The sequence below is a fragment of the Styela clava genome, chromosome 5 (genome assembly GCF_964204865.1).
Source record: "Styela clava chromosome 5, kaStyClav1.hap1.2, whole genome shotgun sequence".
Classification (NCBI taxonomy): domain Eukaryota; kingdom Metazoa; phylum Chordata; class Ascidiacea; order Stolidobranchia; family Styelidae; genus Styela; species Styela clava.
Genome location: NC_135254.1, coordinates 24,036,224 through 24,055,659, shown reverse-complemented (window position 1 = coordinate 24,055,659; position 19,436 = coordinate 24,036,224). Strand labels below are relative to the sequence as shown.

General features: G+C 36.1%; 1 protein-coding gene across 1 annotated transcript; it reads left to right on the top strand.

Moving 5' to 3' along the window:
* The first annotated feature begins 13,619 nt into the window (after window positions 1-13,619).
* LOC120344595 (uncharacterized) lies at window positions 13,620-17,257 on the top strand. The gene is made up of 4 exons (XM_039413891.2): window positions 13,620-13,981; window positions 14,361-14,402; window positions 14,570-14,814; window positions 14,898-17,257. The coding sequence occupies exons 1-4, from the start codon at window positions 13,630-13,632 to the stop codon at window positions 15,198-15,200; spliced, it is 942 nt and encodes a 313-aa protein (XP_039269825.2). The 5' UTR covers window positions 13,620-13,629; the 3' UTR covers window positions 15,201-17,257.
* The last annotated feature ends 2,179 nt before the right edge of the window (window positions 17,258-19,436 follow it).

The window sequence follows — 19,436 nt, the reverse complement described above, 5'->3', positions numbered from 1 at the left end:
TGTAGAGTAAACGCGCACGGGAGTGCCATCAAAAATGCAACCCTCTCACAACTCAATAAAAGAATAACGGCGTGTATAAGTTTAGCGTTATATCAATTCATTCTCTGCATTGGTGTACAAAATCTTAGCTCCTTGACTTGCGTAGCCAAGAAAGTTTCAAGTTTTCGTACAATAACGTGCCAGCGGACGGCGATGTCGTTTAAAGGGAGGTCATAATGTGACGTTGTTCCGATGTTTACTGTATAGTAATTTCTTTGCCCAAACCAAACGGTGGAGACATAACATCAGCAACAGCATTAATCACGGTTCTATGTGAAGTAAATAATTGACTGCCTAATACAAGAGCATACCGACGACAACAACTGATAATACATAGATTATCTATTCGAGACCATTCGAATATTTGGTGTTATGGAGCTCGTGAAGAGGTGGACTGTAATTGACGTAGCCCCACAATAAGAACGTAACAAAAACGAATTATTACTTACCGATCCATATTATGAGTGAATTGAAATTACTATATTTATTAACTCGGATGTATTTGCTACTTCTTAAATGTTATTAATGCCATTTTGAGTAAACGAATAGATCGCGGAGACCCTATGTCCGTATGAAGCACTTTATTAACCATGGAATATCCCAAGAAACGTAGAGTTGACAAAGGGTGTCGAGCATTTAACAAAGATTGGATACCGAAGTATTTTTTATAATACTCCGTCCCACCGAGGACTTCATTTTCTCACATCTGGCTCGCCGACTGAAGAAGTTGCCCACCCCTGATTCAGGGTAAGGTTATACAAGTACAGTATCTATGTCAGCCAGTGCACTGCAGCTGACTACGTTCGCATTGAGTGGCGCATCGTGCTAAGACTTAGGAATACGCTTGATTTCTTACCACGCTTGGTTTCGCAGGTTCAAATACCGTAGGGGATAATTTAGTACCAAAGGATTGCTGGCGGCTTTCCCCGGCCACCCCTACCCTAAGCCAGCGTTTCCCAAATTTTTTTCGCCACGGAACACTTGCACTTTTTATGTCGCCTCGCGGAACACCAAAAATGAAATTAATAAAGAAAAATGATGTAATGCAGCGAGTTACCAAATGCGCCGCGAAAACTAACAGAATTGTGTTGAACATACCTAAAATATGATTTGATATATTTTTTTGTTTTTTTTATTTTAAATGTTGGGTAAATGAATCAACGAATGGGTTGGGTAAATGAAGGGGCTCAACGTCTCAACTTCATAACTGTGGCCACGAGTAAGGCTAGCCTAGCTTTTACTAGTTGGAAAAATTGGCTAAACTTGGCTCAGTTGGATGATGCGTGTCAACTATACCATCGACTGTTGAATTTTGTTGATTCATGCACAATTTCATTAATCATTTGAAGGCTCTCTCAACTTACCAAGCTAAGGAAGAACACAAGAGAAGCGATTCCGGCCCATTGTAAGTTGCAGCAGTAAGTAAAGCTTACTTGTGCCTTTATGGTTTAGGTTAGGATCTTTATATAAACGCGACTAAGGTCTTGACTCTGGATCTCCAGTTGGATAAGGCATATTTAAGAGTGCCAGTGGCGGCGCGTCAATAGGGCCTCGGTTGTTTTTTCGGTATAATAAAAATATTCGAAAAATACCTCAATATCGGTTGCACAGACTGTCTACACTAGCCATATTCTCCCGACATGGTTCATTTTTCGCTCGCAAAGCCTTCGCCGAACGTCGACGGGGCGACGCCGATTTTGCCCCGGTTGCTCATTGTATCTGGATTCTCTCTTTTATATTCCACTCGCCGCGTTTGTCTCATTTGTTTTCTGTTTCTTTTACTAAATCATCGGGGCTAGCCCCGAAATTATGACGACACAATGCCGACGTTTCTTACAACAACGTGTTGACATATTCACGCATTCCTTCTCGTTCGTTGGTTGCTTGAAGAGTTGATAGTTTCCTCGCCTTCGTTTTTGTCGCTTGTTTCGCTATTTGAATCAGTTAGAGACCTTTAGTCCATTTGCTTTCGATTTTCCACATTTCTTTGAGCTCCTCACTTCTTTCCGGCTTCGCATTTCTTAGCCTTAGACCTCATAATGAATAAGGTTGATGCACTACTTCGCACTCCGTTTTCGCAGCTGCCGCTGGAACAAAAATTAGAGGTACGTCTTGGGCCTTATCAACCAAAAAATTGTTCACTGGAACAATCCCATGACGGAGGAAAGCGTCGCGTACATTCTGCGCAGAACCTTGGTATAAAAAACACGAATGGTTGTGTTACAGCGAGGACAAAAATGCACTTTTTTGTTTTTATTGCCTACTTTTTGCTACTGCCCGTGACTCACGTTGGTGTAAATTTGGTTTTAGAGATCTTAAACATCTTTCCGAGCGTGCCAGGGATCATCAATCTTCTATGGAGCATCTGGACAATACAGTAAAATACCGAACATTCGGAAATTTTAATATTGCAGCACAGTTGGATGAAGGACGCGCGGTTTCTATTCGTCGGCACAACCAAAACGTCGAGAAAAACCGCCATGTTCTCGGTCGATTGATAGATGTTTTGAAGTTCATTGGTTGTCACGAGCTGTCCCTCCGTGGGCACGATGAACGGGCTGGCTCTTCTAATAGAGGAGTATTTTTGGATATGGTGGAATACACCGCATCCCTAGATACAGTATTGAGAGATCATCTTGATGCCGCAACTGTTTCGAAAGGGACATCTAAGGATATCCCAAATGATTTGCTCGACTCAATGTATAAAATTTATTTACAACATTTGGCTCTGGAAATTGAGAATTGCCAGTTCCTTTCGATTCAGTCTGACGAGACAACTGACATCACGTGCGTTTCCCAACTGGCTGTGATTTTTCGGTTTGTGAAAGATGGTAAACCTACCGAGAGATTTCACAGCTTTGTACCAATCGTTGATCGCACGGCTTGCGGGATATCGGCTGTACTGAAAGAAGTGTTACAGCCTTACAACGCGAAGTCAAAATTGATAGCTCAAACTTATGACGGCGCGGCAGTCATGAGTGGGTCGAAACATGGTGTTCAAGATGATATAAAAGAAGATTTTCCTCATGCGCATTTTTTACATTGTTATGCACACCAATTTAACCTCGTTATTAAAAATATGTGTCTTGATACCCCTCTCGTCCGTATATTTTTTGCAAATGTTTCGGGGTTTTCTTCATTTTTTTCCGTTTCGATGAAGCGCTCTGACCTCCTTCGCCAGATATGTAGCCGCCGTCTCCCAGCTTGTGCACCAACACGTTGGAACTTCCAATCACGCGTGGTGCAGGGCGTGTCCAAAATTAGGTCTGAGCTCATTGAGTGTTTCAATGGCATTCAGAGCTCTCCGGTTTGGGACGAACGCTCTGTGAGGGAGGCGGCAGGTCTAAAGCGTCTGCTAGAAGATGGTGAGTTTTCATTTTTTTCTCGCTTTTTTCTCCACAATATTCTATCACGTGGATGTATTATACGGCGCATTGCAGTCAAGGCTAATGGATGGAGCGTCTGTGCAGTCGTGTATTTCAGACTCCTGCGATGCTGTATCTCGTATCCGGGAAACAATAAAATACGACGACACATGGAGTGCTTCTTTACGCCACGGGCAAACAATGCAGCGTTTGATTTTGTCTGCAAAGGAATGCTGTGACATTCTGGTGAATCAAATAGGCGATCGTCTGCGCACTGAACACCTTGCCGCGTTCTCTTTGATGAACCCCAAAAATTTTTCTAAATATGCACGTCAATTTCCCATCCATTTGTTGGCTACTGTCTCCAAATTTTACCCCATGATGAGCGTGGGTAAATTGGAAAATGAATTGCGATGTATATACACCAATCAAACTTTTTTATACATCACATCAACTTGCGCGCTCTATGGGTTCCTCATAGACGCTAGTAACTACCTTTGCGGCGTCTGCAAAATTTTGGACATCATTTTGACGACGCCTATTTCTTCCGCCGACGCAGAGCGAACATTCAGCACGCTGAAGCGTATTAAGACGTATCTCAGAAACACAATGAAGCAAGATAGATTAAATTCCTTGGCTGTTTTATTCATTCACAGAGACGTTATTTCTGGGATGCATGACTTTAATCAGCGCGTTATTGAGCATTTTGCTTCCAAGAAACCGCGGCGTGTTGCATATATGTTCAAGCAGTAGAAGTGTAGCAGCATATATATCTATGAGTGAGCGACGCATGTCCTTATCTTTGCATTACTTTCCTTTCTTCATAGTAACGTTTTAAACCTTATTTTATGTTTTGTCGGTTTTCCCGAAGTTTCTGTTAATATGTCATTGTATTTATCTTTTGAAAGAGGTTTCAAAATAAACTATGTCTATATTTATTAATCCCTTGACTTGGACCGGTTTTAAAGACACTTTCTTATCGTTAAGAATTGTCGCTTTTGCCGATTGGTTGTTACCGATAGAATGGTTTTTATACTCATAAAATGATGGGAGAACTTACAGCGCTCATCCTGTCCCCGTAGATGGGGGTGACTTGGTCCCGCAGTAGCTTGCCCCGGTTGTCAAAATGACCACGCGCCGCCACTGTTTAAGACACTGACTTGTAACAATCCATATGTACACTAGGTGTCCAATGAGCTGAAAAAGCCTAGTTTGGTGACATCACGCGCACTCACTCAGAAATAAAAGAGACCGATCTCTGAGCAAAGTTACAGGCCACCACACTAAACTGCCAAGAAAGACTATAATAAAAATACATGATATACTCGACTTATAGCCAACAACATGTTGGAAGTATAGTAAGTTAGTCTCGCGCAACCCAACTAGTAATCCTATTAGATTTGCCACTATTATAAAACTTACGACACTTGGATAAAAATCATTTTGTGTCTCCAGTATTAGATTTGATTTATGTAGCCTACCATTCAAACAATCGCACGCACTATTAGATTTCCCGGGCTTCCTAAATGTTCCATTGGGGTTATGATTCACCAATAAAAAAAAATCAAAATCACTGGTTTGCATCAATAAATGATTCCATGTTTGATAACTAGACTAACTGGACAGCATAACCGATTTACTAATCTCATAACCGACACGGATTGGTAACCTGACAAGAGGGCGTGGTACTCAGGTTTGATTACGCCGTCCTTTCGGCTTTCATCACCCCGCGGGATGAATATGTAAATTCTATCCCTTCCTTACAAACTTTTAGTAATAATATACAACAAACATATATATATATATATATATTGATGTTGGAAGATTTTACACTCTTGGTCGGATGTATTCCATGTGCATCATACAGGCATACATCATACAGGCCAGGGTCAGACATAGTAGCCAAAAACACAGGAAGGTAGTCAGGAACAAGGTACAGTGGGTGCAGGGGCGGAATATGCCCCTTTGGTACCTAAGCACTGAAGACTATGGTGCCCACTCATGTGTAATTTAATTATAAAAAAAACAATAAACCACATAAGTAAGTTATTATCCATTAAAAATAATCACAACAAACAGTAAAAAAAAACGACTTTTATGAACATTTTTGGGTTTTTTAACTGTTAAATGTAGCCGATATAAAGTGTGACAATAAAAATTCCCGCCCCCAGTCTCAACGTAAATTGCAATACCAAACGATATAAGTCACAACTGTAGTTTGAAATTTTACCGGTACCTAGTAATCTACCTCAGTGTGGTTCAAGGTTGAAGGATCGCAACAACTTTTGAGAAGGCCTCGCGGGCCGCAAGTCGGAGAAAACCCAAAAGTGATCGAAATATCCCGAGTTTACTTAATTTAACTTTAAATTTAACGAGAGTTAACCGTTCCAATCATACTAATATTATGTTGCATTGGTGTCATTCTTTTAAAAAAGATATATAAAGCCTTCAGCTATTTCAAAATTAATTCCCGGGAATTACCGTTGTATTTTCCGCATCTCGCGTTTAATGTCGCTTCAAATTATATTCTTCCGTGACAAATATTACCTGATATCAAACCAGACACTGTGTGAGGGGCAAGGACATGGTTTCCGCCGTATTTTCCTTATGTCACTCATTTTATTACAAATTGTTATATTTGAGTAATTTAAAAACTTGCAGCGTGAGCAAGCTTAGTGCCATCGTCAAATAACAACCAGGTCCGTCTAAGTTGGTATTTCGGGACCTAGCTAAATAATAAAAACTGGATTGCGCGGCGTTAAGTAAGTCGGCTCTGCGTTTCGTCACTACTGGCACACGGCCCACGCTTGAAAACAGAGGAGTATTTTACTAAAATAAAGGCACAAAGCGTTAGAAAAAAGGGTTCGAATCTCTAGATCCCAACCCCAGTTGCAATAGCTAAAAAAACTCAATAGCGTTCTGCTATTAGATACAATATACGTTAAAATTGTTCTGTGGGCAGCACGGAATGTGTCAGCATGACATGATTTGGACCACCCTGGTCTACCTTAACAAAAACTCCCGACTTCGCTGACCACAAGATCGTTGAAATGCGATCGTGGAACCGCCACATAGTGCAAATAGTTCATTGGTACAATTGTTAAAGAGAAAAGACATTTTTTCAAAACAAAAATGCAGCAACAAGGAGAATACTAAGAAGAAAAAACAACAATTTAAGAAAACGACTCATAGGCCCATTTCGTGTCCAATAATTAAGTTTCAGTGTTTATTTTCAATGAAGAAGGTTAATATGATACTTGAAGACAAAAAATAAGCGAACATTTTGAAGTTTGAGTCGTCTGGTGAACTCGTAATATTTTAATAAACACCTATAAACTATATAAAATTCTGCTCTAAAATTTCCGTGGTGCCCCTCTTTGCTTGGTGCCCTAAGCACGTGCTCATATTGTTTAATGGTTAATTCGGCGCTGAGTGAGTGTGAAAGACAGAGTGCCCCATGACACGGGAAGGAAGTTAGTTGTGAACTAGGCAGAGTGGGAAGGTCCGGGTTAGCGGCAGAAAGCAGAGTGAGTACCCAAAAACACTATAAGGAAAACAAGAAGCCAGTAACTGAAGTTGGCAGGACGGGGTCAGTGCCACAAATCAGACAGAGCGCCGGCAACACACAAGAAGGAAGTCGGATACCACAGGTTATTATAACCTGCAAGGACTGCATCCAGTCTGAGTCAGTGGCAGAAACCAGACAGAGGAGAGTCACCAGAGTATAAAAATAAGTAAATTGAAGAAGTCAGGACATAAAAAACTTAAATTGTAGGTTTGCCTTGTGGCTTATTTTTCACCGATCCCCGGAATTAGTAAGAATGCAATTTTATTAATAAAAAGAAGTCAGGACATGTTAACAAATCAAATTGTAGTCAGCTAGCGAAATATTCATGACCGTGCTTTCAAATCTTATGGGGACTCTCATTGAATCTTTTGTACAAAGCTTCCGCCACTAATACACAAAATGTAAGATTTGATAGAAACAATCATAAAAAATCAATAATTATCCAGTTGGTTCGGAATGAATAAAAATTGTCAGGTTCGGCTCAATATGCATTCTTAACTGGATAATTACTAATTTTCTCGTTTTAAGCGTTGGTGGAAGCTTTGTACAATACGTATTACGAATGCTTATTTGCCCGATTTTGCTACGAACAAGGCAAGATAGGCAGGCAGTCACTGATATCTAATGTTACGTTAAAATCCCCTTTATAGACTTCACCGCCGAGTTCTCCACGCTATACAATCGCGCATTTTTGCCAAATCGGATTATTAATTTGGAGGATGAATTGATAGTAAGCCCCAATACGGCCAATTATCAGTGAATAGCTCTTGAATAGAGCAAAATAGTGTTGAAAACGACGCCCTTACCACTTTGTATCTTACTTTAAATGACATGAAATCGTTCGTTTCAAAATTTCGGATCTTTCCTAAAGCAAGGGCAAAAAATAAACACCCTCGATACCGCTCAAAATTAAAAAAGAAGATTGAAAAGAAAAAAGAAATTCCAATTTTCAAATCATTTCTATAACACTAACTAGATAAATAATAATTTTATAACGATGCGGACCGTTTGCGTGTAATGCGAACGTGATGACTACTACACTACAGAAACGCATACGTCGGTGGGTCATATTATAATGAACAATACTTTCGGGAGACATAGCAAAAATCTTTTGCGTGTTAGGCGAACGTGATGACTTCTACATATGGGAAACGTATACATCCGCGGATCGTCGAATCCGCTTGAAACCTAGCCTGATTTCTTTCCGTAGTGTAGTGGTCATCGCGTTTACAAACGGTCCCCATAAAGTGGTTCGGGCCCAGGCAGAAACATGTTTTTCTGCCAACATTTCGCTCTAGCCTAAAATCTTTGACGGATCTCGTTCATCGCCGTAAAAAATAGTGCATATTATAGACTTAGATATCCTTTCTGAGGTATGGATAAACCCTTCGTGGTAGATTTTAACTTTATCCTAATATCTTAGAATACTTTTAAGATGAAATGAATTTTCGCTCAAACAATCGATAATGACCGTATGTATTTTTATCATAATTATCACACATTTAAGAAAAATGAGTTAAAATGCTGAAATGAATTAGTTGTTAAAACATCTACAAATACCATGAGTAATTGAAGTGTAACTTTAGTGGAAAGTATTGTCTGCGGTAAACTTAAAAAACAAAATTGTTGTCCAATCACCGACTTTTTTTTGCTTGATTCACGTTGAACATTATTCCCGTTGATGCTCGGGGCGTCAGTCAAATGTACACCGTTTAGAACTTGCGGACAGTAGCCTATTAGATTTCATGGTGATATTGCAGTAGGGCAGTTTTTTTACAATATGTGCTTAAAACTTAACGTTTATTGAAGTTTAAAATCAACTTTGTAATTTGAAATATATCCAAACTCTTGCAAATTTGTAAAAGGTATACCACGGTAAAAAAGGTTGAAGAACACTGATCTAGACCGTTAGTGTTCAAAGACTAAATTTTTCGCTAAAAAGCCGTTACTTTTGTTTATTTCAAATATTCCAGTGAGCTGTAAGGGATTAGTTTCTTTGTGTGATATGACGTCATCACAATTTTCGCCACTATGTGGCGCTACGTGTCCATATATTTGAACATATTTTCCTTGTTTATCTCCATTTGATTGTTCACAGCGTACTCGATTAGTAATTTTTACCCACTGTCTGATGAACACAATTGCTAGGACACCGTCACTCCCACCACTTCAAGGCAAACAAACCATATGCTTATTCTGTCTCGTATTCTTTTGGACGATGTATAGGACTGAAACAAGTGCAGAAACGAAACATTTTGTAAATTTGTAATAGCTGTAAAGATTATATCTGATATTCGGTAAACAAAGTTTTAGAATTCGAAGTTTTGTAAATATTTTCAAATTCAGCGAACGAATAATTCGAATTTTACATTCGTGATACATTTTGTATTCAACAAACAAACATTTCAAAATCTAAGTTTTGTGATGAAGTTTTTAATTCGTGTTGCAGTCCTAACCAAAAACAATTCTTATTTCTACGCCATGATTATTTAAAGTATCAGTAGTTCTCTTAACTTCATTCGCCTCCTGTAACTTTGCTCAGAGATTATTGTTCTAGTAATGCGCGTAACCTTCCTTTTCCGTAAATTTGCTTATACAAACACGCACTCTTTGCTCTGACTGCATATAGAAGGAATGCACAAACTTCATGTGCGGCGAGCACCCTAATAATTTTATGAGCTTCCACGAGTAACAGACGTAACATAAACTCTTCGCTATATTTATCTCGGAAACTGAATGCCAAGCCCTGTATTATCCCCCAGATTACCAACTGAATAAAAGAACATGTCTATGTGCTGGTTTATATTCTTCGGGTAAAGTTGTAAATTGATGATGTTTTAGATTTTCTTGATATAATTCGTACACTTTACCACAATTTTCACATTATATGAATTTCGAATACAATATATTGGAATGGTCATGATCACAAATGTACTGATTGACTTGACATGGTTTGCAATACGTTAATCATTGTTATTAGATTTCCTCTTTCCAGAGGTAAATAGTATCTTATGCTATTAATATTGCGAACCTGAGAGAATCCATGTGCACTGCAATTGATACTTCAGCCTTCTCTTCTTATGAAATTAGTTTGAAACGAGCACGCCAAAACCGACTGGCAAAAATAGTACACGGTGGCTCAGTATTCTGAATTACCAAAATTATGTTAAAGCCAATGCACCCATTGAATATATTTATAACGGGCTGTTGTGAAATGGCAAATATGAAATTTATATATATATATATATATATATATTATATTTCGTATAAAAGATATTTCAAACTATTTGCTAATTTATTCGTTAAGATTTTGTAATCAGTATTTAATAACGATATCGGCCCACAATTTTTTATTTTATCCAGTTCACCTTTTTATGGATCAAAGAGAGATTCCGTAGTCAGTCAACAGTCAGCTAAGAACACGCCACAATTGTCTTCAATTGACAATTCAATTGACACGACTACTCGGCTATGAAAAAGATTTTGCATGTGACTAGTGGGTTAGGTTAAAAGATTATTATTTTCATTTATCCGAAGAATTAAATACATTTATACCGATTCGTTGACTAGTACTGGGGATTTGTTCAAAGGGAATTGTTTTAAATAAATTTTTTTTTTGTATTCAATATGTTAAAAAAAAATGGATTTCAAAACTTGCCAAGCACTTCGTATTTGCAATGAACCCTTCGAAATGCCACAAATATCGATGACTTGCCCATATACGCCTTCTCAGGCTATAGTTCAATGCGTCCGCAAACGTGGTTGGCGCAGGAAGACGCAACCGATGAGCCATTTGTAAACTACCCTGCGACGAAACCGCCCTGTGAACCACTTGGCAAAATGTAAATACGGTTAAATAAATGAGTTTATATAACTTTGAAAAACTACATCCCTTTAACCTTAAAACCAAAATATGCTAATTTAAATTAACCGAACAGTATTAACAGTAATATTGCCTTAATTTGTATAAAAAAAAGTGCTAATGAATAAACTCGAAATCCCTATTATGACGGTATAACCAATTAGTTGTGACGTCATTGTATCAGAGAGGCATTACAATATACATATCCTAGGCTAGTGGGTCCCATCGACTCATCTAACTAAATCCGCACGTTGCCGACCTAAGAATATTCTTCATTATCGCAACACACTCGTTGTCGAAGACTGCCTTGATCCAATTACTTTTGGATTATAGTAGGTTTGTGAGATATGTTTCATGTTTTTCTTGCACAAAACGTCTCTCTGATATCTCCGATGAACATTCCTGTTAAAATCTTATGACTTTGGTGTAGGTACAAGCAAGGATTTTTACTTACATTACATAAGATGTTTTTTCAGAATTAAAAAAAAAACTAATTAGTACACTGTAGTACGTACGCTAGAGATGTCTCGGGGGCTTGAAAAGAGTCTAAAATTTTATAAATTGTAATTTGAATACATTGTGATAAAAGAGGTTCAAAAATCATCAAGAATTATCCCATCTATTTTATTTCCTTTGACAATTTCTCACTTGCGCTGCTCAACCGAATCATATCCATAGAACAGATTGATTTGAATCAATTAATCAGTTAGTTCCACCATTGTGCGCATGGCGTGTCGATTTATTGTTATTGTGATAGGTACGTCGTTTCAAGCAAAATAACGAACATAGTCTATAAGTAGTTCTGTACTGACTCAAAAATATAATTCTGTCACAGTGAACTTTCCCTTCGAATTCTTTCGGAGCCATTAAAAGATTTGACGTAGAATCAATCATTCACGAGCATGCGAATCCGTAATTTCACACATGAATTTCATAAAGTCGATTGCCAGAAATCACCTCTGTCCTGATATTGTCTCAACTTGCTTAAAATTCAAGAAATGCATAATAACACTCAATGATAATAAGACTTACATAAAACATGCAACAGCAAGTTTCTCATTGATGCAAACTTTGATTTAATCTCTATGAGACACAGTCTTCTTTTCCATAAATATGAATGTTGACTCATTCGTTGAAAACGTTTGCCACTCTTAGCTTACAAAGAAGGCTTAGTTTACTTTGATATTAAACAATTCTCTGAAGAAACACTAGTTGATATTTTTTGATGTTCAAGGTTTGGGTCGTCAGATGTCCATAAAACTTGGATTTGGATCGCGCTCCAAAAATATAAATGAAAACCACAATACGAGAGAACAGGCGTGAGAAAATCTAAATGAACAACTCTCGGAAAAAAAATTAACGGTACTTTGATGAAATAATTACAGAACCTGAAAGTATTACAAAAATATTCACAACGATGAAAAATAATATATAACTAGATATTATATGTATGTGCATTGATGAAATATATTCGAACATATCTGAAGGTTACATCAAGAGTAGACTATCTTTTTAGTGAAATGAAACAATTTTGGTCAACAATGGCCTGTGAAACCAGATCATATTCTACTAACAGATCAAGTAGCCTTCTTAAATTCGTTTGTAATTGAATGTTGGAGTAACTATATCGTGCAATTATTCATATGAATAAGTCTTCTAGTTGCCTACGCATAATAAAACGTTACTGTATAATAATTGTCAGATGCTTAGAATAAGATGACGTATAACATTATGATGTCACGCTTGTGGTATCGCTTCCGGTAGAAACCGTTTCTCTCGCATATGCAACAACATCGTGTGCTTCGTTTTGAAGTATGGAATTACGAAAAACTGGAGTCACAAACTTTAAATTGAAGTTAACTAAATGAATAATAACAGTAAAATTACATGCATTGATACATCATTTTAATAATACGAGTTTACTATAAAACTTGGTTTTATCCCATAAATAAAACGTTTGTTCATCGGAAATAATAGGATTTTCAACTTTAACTCCAACGAACGATATAGAAGATAATCTCACATTGAGTAATGGCCACTTTACTTTATTTGGTCACCTACTTCGTCATGTTTCTGATGAAATAGTTTTTACCATACATGTAACTCAAAATTAATTCGATGAAAATGTCATTTCCGTTAGAATCGAAAAAGATCAATTAAATATTGCAAAGCGCTTAGTGCATGAGTAACGAAAAAGTACCGCAAATTAATTTTGACATTCTTACGAATGTCACGTCCCTGCATGAAACTTTTTCCGTGGTATATATAACATTAACAGTGACGCAATTTTGCTTACTAGTTTTCAACAGGCACGGTTACATTGCATTCGCATGTACGACTATGACTGGTAACTGTTCAGAGGTAAAGGGAAGAGTAAACTGCCAAGTTTTTGATTGACTATCAGCCAATAATAATGTCTCGAATTTGTAAATGTCAAGAGATGCGGAAAAGTACACTGCATCAAGGAAAGTTATATACGTTTAAATTTTGCACCCCATGTTGAATTTAGTAGTAATTTTAGATTGGTAATTTTGCATTCCCAGCCATCGAAGTTAGGCGACAACCTAGTTTAATAAATCAATTTTGAAATTTAACCATTTCAACAAAACAAGCGCAAAGTTATTCTCTATGTAATAAACTTTGTAAGTAAATTGATCACGTTATATTAATCAATCTAGACTAGACAATTGAACTCGGAGTGGACGATGTTGGACTTCCTTTCACTGTCGTACACTTCCACATGCAAACAACGAAATCTAACTGAGTTGTTTTCATTTTAGAAACTTTGAAGCGAAATGAACGCATTTATTCTTACCGTAACAATATTTTTGACTTTGCAAATGTGCTTTGCTCAAGAGGAGACCAAAAAACAACAGAAAAGAATGGTATGCACCATGGTAGACGCAGACGAAAAAAATCCCATTCATATCGATAAAACGGGGGATGAAGGACTAAAAGTGATACCTTTCAAATTTTCTGGTGCAGCAAGCATATTGCAGTCGGCAATGCCGTTTTTAAAAAACATACCAAGAGTGGATTCTCCAGATGAAATACCACCTCTAAATATACAAACGGACAGGCAAAATATATCCATGACCTGCGATGTTGTCAGCAATGCCGTCAATGAGCAGATAAAGACTCTGGAAGGTGAGAATATCAAAAAGCGATTTATACTATTTAATACTTTTTACTTTATTGGAGAAATAGCATTATAGTAATATTATTTAGCTACTTTTTCATACAATATTTGGTAGCTTGTAGTTTTGGCAGGAGAACTTGGCACTGCAATAAGAGTTTTATAAGATATGAAACTAGATTAATATACTGAAATTTTTCATGTTTAATTATATATCATTTCATCCGCATCTCAGCTATTAAACTATGTTTCTTCTTTGTCTCATCTCAAAATAAAATTGAATTTTCTTCAACCGTGAAAGGTGTACGCCGCACTTCACCACAACATAATAAGCAATAAATTGTTGTCTGGTATCCAGAAATAATACAATATCAAATCACACATTTTCAGATAAAGTAGAGAAGCTCAACAAGCTTGTGGAAGGAATTGAAGGTAATATTATGAAACTCATCTAATTAACGTGCTGGATGATGTAGCATTTTTCGTTTTGTTCGTGTCGAATAATCGGTTGAAATAGTTGTGCGAGGCCAACATTTCTTGAACGGAACTCACTCATGCCGAGATATTGAGCAGAAGTAAATACTCTTATTATTTTACAGACAGATCAGTCTGTCCTGGCGGAGTAACATACTTAGATCGTTGCTTCCGACTCATGGAAATACGAGGGAAGGAATTTTCACGACCGAAATCAGAAGATCTCTGCAATTTCAACGGCGGCGTATTAGCTAAACTCGATAGTCCGCTAGTATATGCTAGGGTACTAAGTTACGTTCATGATAAATTCCAAGATCCGAAATACGGTAACAGAAAAGTGATTATCGCTTGGACGGGGATGACTTATCATGTAAGTGCATTTCTTCTCGTGTAATGTCAATGCGTTGCATCTGCTCAATAAACAAATACAGAAATAAATGTTTTATTTTTCAGCTGGCTACCACCACGATACCAGGTCTTGGGCCCTTCTCCTTGCCCGATGCACCGGATACAAAAAAACTAAACGAAGCAAACAAGTATTTGACTTGGATAAAAGGCCATCCAAAAGAATCACTAAGATATGACCAAATTGCAATACAACTTCGATTTCGGGATCCAACTCGACAGAAATTAGTCGAAATGGGGGCAATGACCTTGAACAAATGGAGACGTGCTATACCGTTGTGTCAATTTCAAATGAAAGATTGGCAAGATTCAGATTCGACATCGGCAAGGTTATTCCGGTTTAATTTCTAAAGAAACTTTCTACAACATATATATATGGGAATATGAATATGATTATTTTGGGATAAATCGAGGAACAAAATATTCTTTTAAAACAAATTCAACGTAATTATATTGAATTCGACAATCATCAACAATTCAACATTTAATAATAAAACTTATATATATATATTTAATATAACTGTGTAAGCGTTTAAATATTTTTTGAAAGCGATCATTAATTTGGAAATTTGACAAACCGACAAATACGTTCCAGTCAATAACTAAAAGTGTGAAATAGTGATAACGTACGTTAGTCACTTCATCAAATATTTAGAAGTTGAAAACATTTATCAAGCAATTTTCAAAACAAGGAAATCACATCTATACAACAAACGTTCCTAGTGTGTTATTGGATTGTTTTAATTTCTTCATTTTTCATCTTGAAATATTTTTCGATTTTCTTTCATTTTTTTATATTTCTGTTAATTATTAGGTTACTCATTGACACTTTAAAAATACCAATCTCGTAATTAACTTATTTTCTTTGTAAAAGATTGAATATTTACAGGAGTTATGATGGAAGTTTTCCCACATATTCTCAGTATTTTCCAAGTCCGAGAATTTTATCGATGTACATAAACAGATTGATGAATTTTTCAATCGTTTATCACGAAGTGTCAATAGAAACTATTCCAAGAATTTCAACAAGAGCTATTTCGATATAATAATCGTCCACATATCATGGTGTGTTTATGTTGAAAACTAACAATCACCCTTGCTGCAGTTATCTTGGAACAAAAGTCTCATCGAATGGATTAATCTCCTCCCAAAGTACATGTTCACCAAATTTGTGGCTTCTTTTCGGCTCGATATAGAGTCAAAGTTTAAGATATAAACATGCAAAGATGTGTTTCGACGAGGGTTCGGTATTTTCGCAAATGATATGTTGAAGTCAATAACTTGAAAAATGAACACTAGTTTGCTGCTTTTAGCGGCGCTGTTTCACTCCAGCTCCTCGTCTTGATTTTTCATATTTTTATGTTTTTTGTGATTCAGGACCAGTTTTATATATAATGTTTACCTAATTGACAGTACACGCTTTTCAAATCTGTCCCAAAATTTGAACTTCCTGCCTAAATAACAGTCCATTGGCCAAGTATGGAGGAAGCCATTAAAGAGAAAATTCTTAAAATATCCAACATTATTCTGAGTGATGATATTTGCTTCGATATTTGTGTATTCAAATTTGTGAATGCACAAACATATATATATATCAAATGGTATTCATTGAAAACTCAAGGAAAGACATATTCAACGAGAATATCTACTTATTTATACTTACCGTCTCAAGACATGTTGCATAAAACAAAAAATGATAGAAGATTTCGGCGGTTTCTGTATTCTTAACAACTTGCACTGATAAGACATTTGTCAAGCAGAATTAAACGGTTTAGTGTGCTCGTTACACAGATTTGCATATTATGCATGACGATTATGCTAAGGATATATGAAAGCTTTTTATGCAAATGAATCTAAATCCGAAAATTTGCTTGGAAGAGAATATAATATTCTTTATATATTTTTGATTATCATTAAAAGCAAGCGCTGGGTAAATAAATATTCTATTATTCTTTCAAAATCGAATTTTTGCACTTATTTGACAAGAACACCTTTATCAATGTACAAAATGCATCTACAATCTTATGTTTCACTTTAAAATTAAATTGACTTAAATTTGTTACACTGTGTCCACAATGATCACCTGTCAAAGATTTTTATCATTATTAGCAATTTATAAATTGGGAAAAAATGTGTGAATAAATTTTCAGTTATTACCTTTTTTACAAGTCGTCCTAACAGATTTAAAAGGTTATCAGTGTGCCCTTATAAAAATTGAATATTGAATTAAAAAAAATTTTCGACCATATTTTCAGTTTTCTGTTTATAGCTTTTAAAAATATCCACTACAGAAAATATTTAGAAAAATTAAATATGTCCCGTTATTTTGATGATATCCAAAGGTAAATATGCTAAAAATATCATAGTTAAAATGAGAGAAGTATGTTACAAATAGAAACAGCTTTGACTGAAAATACATCATCCAATGCAAAACAAATATTACTCGTTTATCATAGGTTTTTTCAAATCTATTTTAAGATAAAAATTCCGAAAATAAATAATTTCAAACGACCTCGAAGGGAACGGTATTTTTGGCGTCAAATCGATAATGGACGCTAATTATGCGTGCTGAGTGTCTAGCGTCAAAGGCGCACGTATAAGAGTGTATTTGGCCCATCTCGCACATTAACTTTAAAGAGCAAGATCGATATATATGTAGCAATAATTGGTGTCTGATGACATTTATGAAATAAAATGTATATTTCCAGGAATAAAAGTCAATTCGGTAATACTTGTTGCAGCTGCGGTTCAATCAAATTCTTTTGTATCAGATTTCGCAAATAATGAGATTACGCTAAACAATTCAATATTAATGAAACAGCTCAAAATTTATACTTCAATCTCAAAATTTTTTATAAAAAAAATCGATAAAAATGCGTTAATTCTTTTTGCAAAAGCGGAACTCAAGATACCTATTACCATATTTTTGGACAAACATGTGCATTTTTCATTATTTATTACCTTTGAAAGACGTATTTTGGCCACTCAATGCGTAGGAATTATGCATTCATACTTGTCATAGTGCAGAAGGCGAAATGTATTTCAACACATAAGGGTTGAAGTGATGAACGTCTATTTTCCATTTATTACTAGCACAGGGTGGTTCAAACCCAGGCCCGCCGTTTCATTATCTGTGGCCCGCGTCGCATTTCCGCGAGGGTAAACAAAAAATCGCTTTTAGTGTTGTTTCGTCATAAAAATAACCAGAAAAATCTTTTGACATTTACTAATGTGACTGAAGTTAGTAACATCACTAATGTGACTGAATTGACTAGTGTTGTTAGTTATTTTTGTAAACATAAGTTTGAAAAGAAAGCTGACCAATTTAAACAGATTTTTGACTGAATATGGGAGGGAAAATACCACAATGCTTGCTTAATATGCTAAGTGTCGGTGTTTTTTTGTGAGGTTTTTGAATATTTTAACTTGGTAAAGGACGAATAATGATCAATGTGTTTTGGCAATATAAGTGTTTGTTTTGTATTGCACTGTTTGCCTATTCTTGGTACTATTGTGGCCCGCGAACAATACAAAAATAATAGTGTGGCCCGCGAGGCCGACAACCTCGGACCACCCTGTAAAACTATAGCATATTAATGATCATGCAATTTCTTCCGAATCTATAAGAGTATCCCGATTAAATCTAAAGAAATGAAACCAACCACGATTTACTACGTTGACTTGACAATTTATCATTTATAAATGTGAAATTGGGAAATTACAACAATACCGAAATGACAGTATGGATAACTATTCTCAGTAGTTATATATATATGCTAACGTCGATTACAGAAAACATATTTTAATGTTATAGAGAACTGAGAAAGATTTCCCCTTCACACCAGATCTTGTAACTCCAACTTGTCATTTTAGCAGGAATAGTGCAAGAGCAAGCTCGACACCAAAAATACTTTCACAAGAGTGAAATGTTCTGAGCAAAAAAGAATAATAATAAATTCAATATATTGTCTTCCATCCAATTCCTGCTATTTCAAAGAATGATAGCTGCCAGCATTGCTTTTGAAAAGACGTTGCCGTAAACAACAACTTATAGTTAGTTCATTTCAATAATAAATTATCGTTACGTTTATCGTTTGCATTCGGAGGTTATTCAAGCCCGAGACAACAAAGTCATTGGCGTTTAGCCGTTAAATATTAAATATTTGAATAGCCTGAAAGGAAACGACAATAAACAGTGATATTTTCTTCAAAAATACGTAAAGAATCCAACACTTAAAGTAAGACATTTTCATTTTGTATGAAGATCAACACACACGTTCAATGTAACATTAATTCATTCATGCAATTAACAAAATATTTGGCCTTTTTTCCCATATTGGTACACTTTGCATCCATACTTGGTCATTTTTGTTTTTGTCTGAATTACTATTGGAATTACTATTACTACTGAATTACAATTGGAGATGAAAATTTAGCCACAAAAATTATAGATAGTTTGTGGAAACATTAGTTGCGACAGTGATTCAGTTAGTAAGAAAATAAAATAAACGAGATAAAAGGTTCGACTTCACAAAATAAAATAAAAAACATCAAAGTCGATACATTATTGATTATAGTCTTATTCAA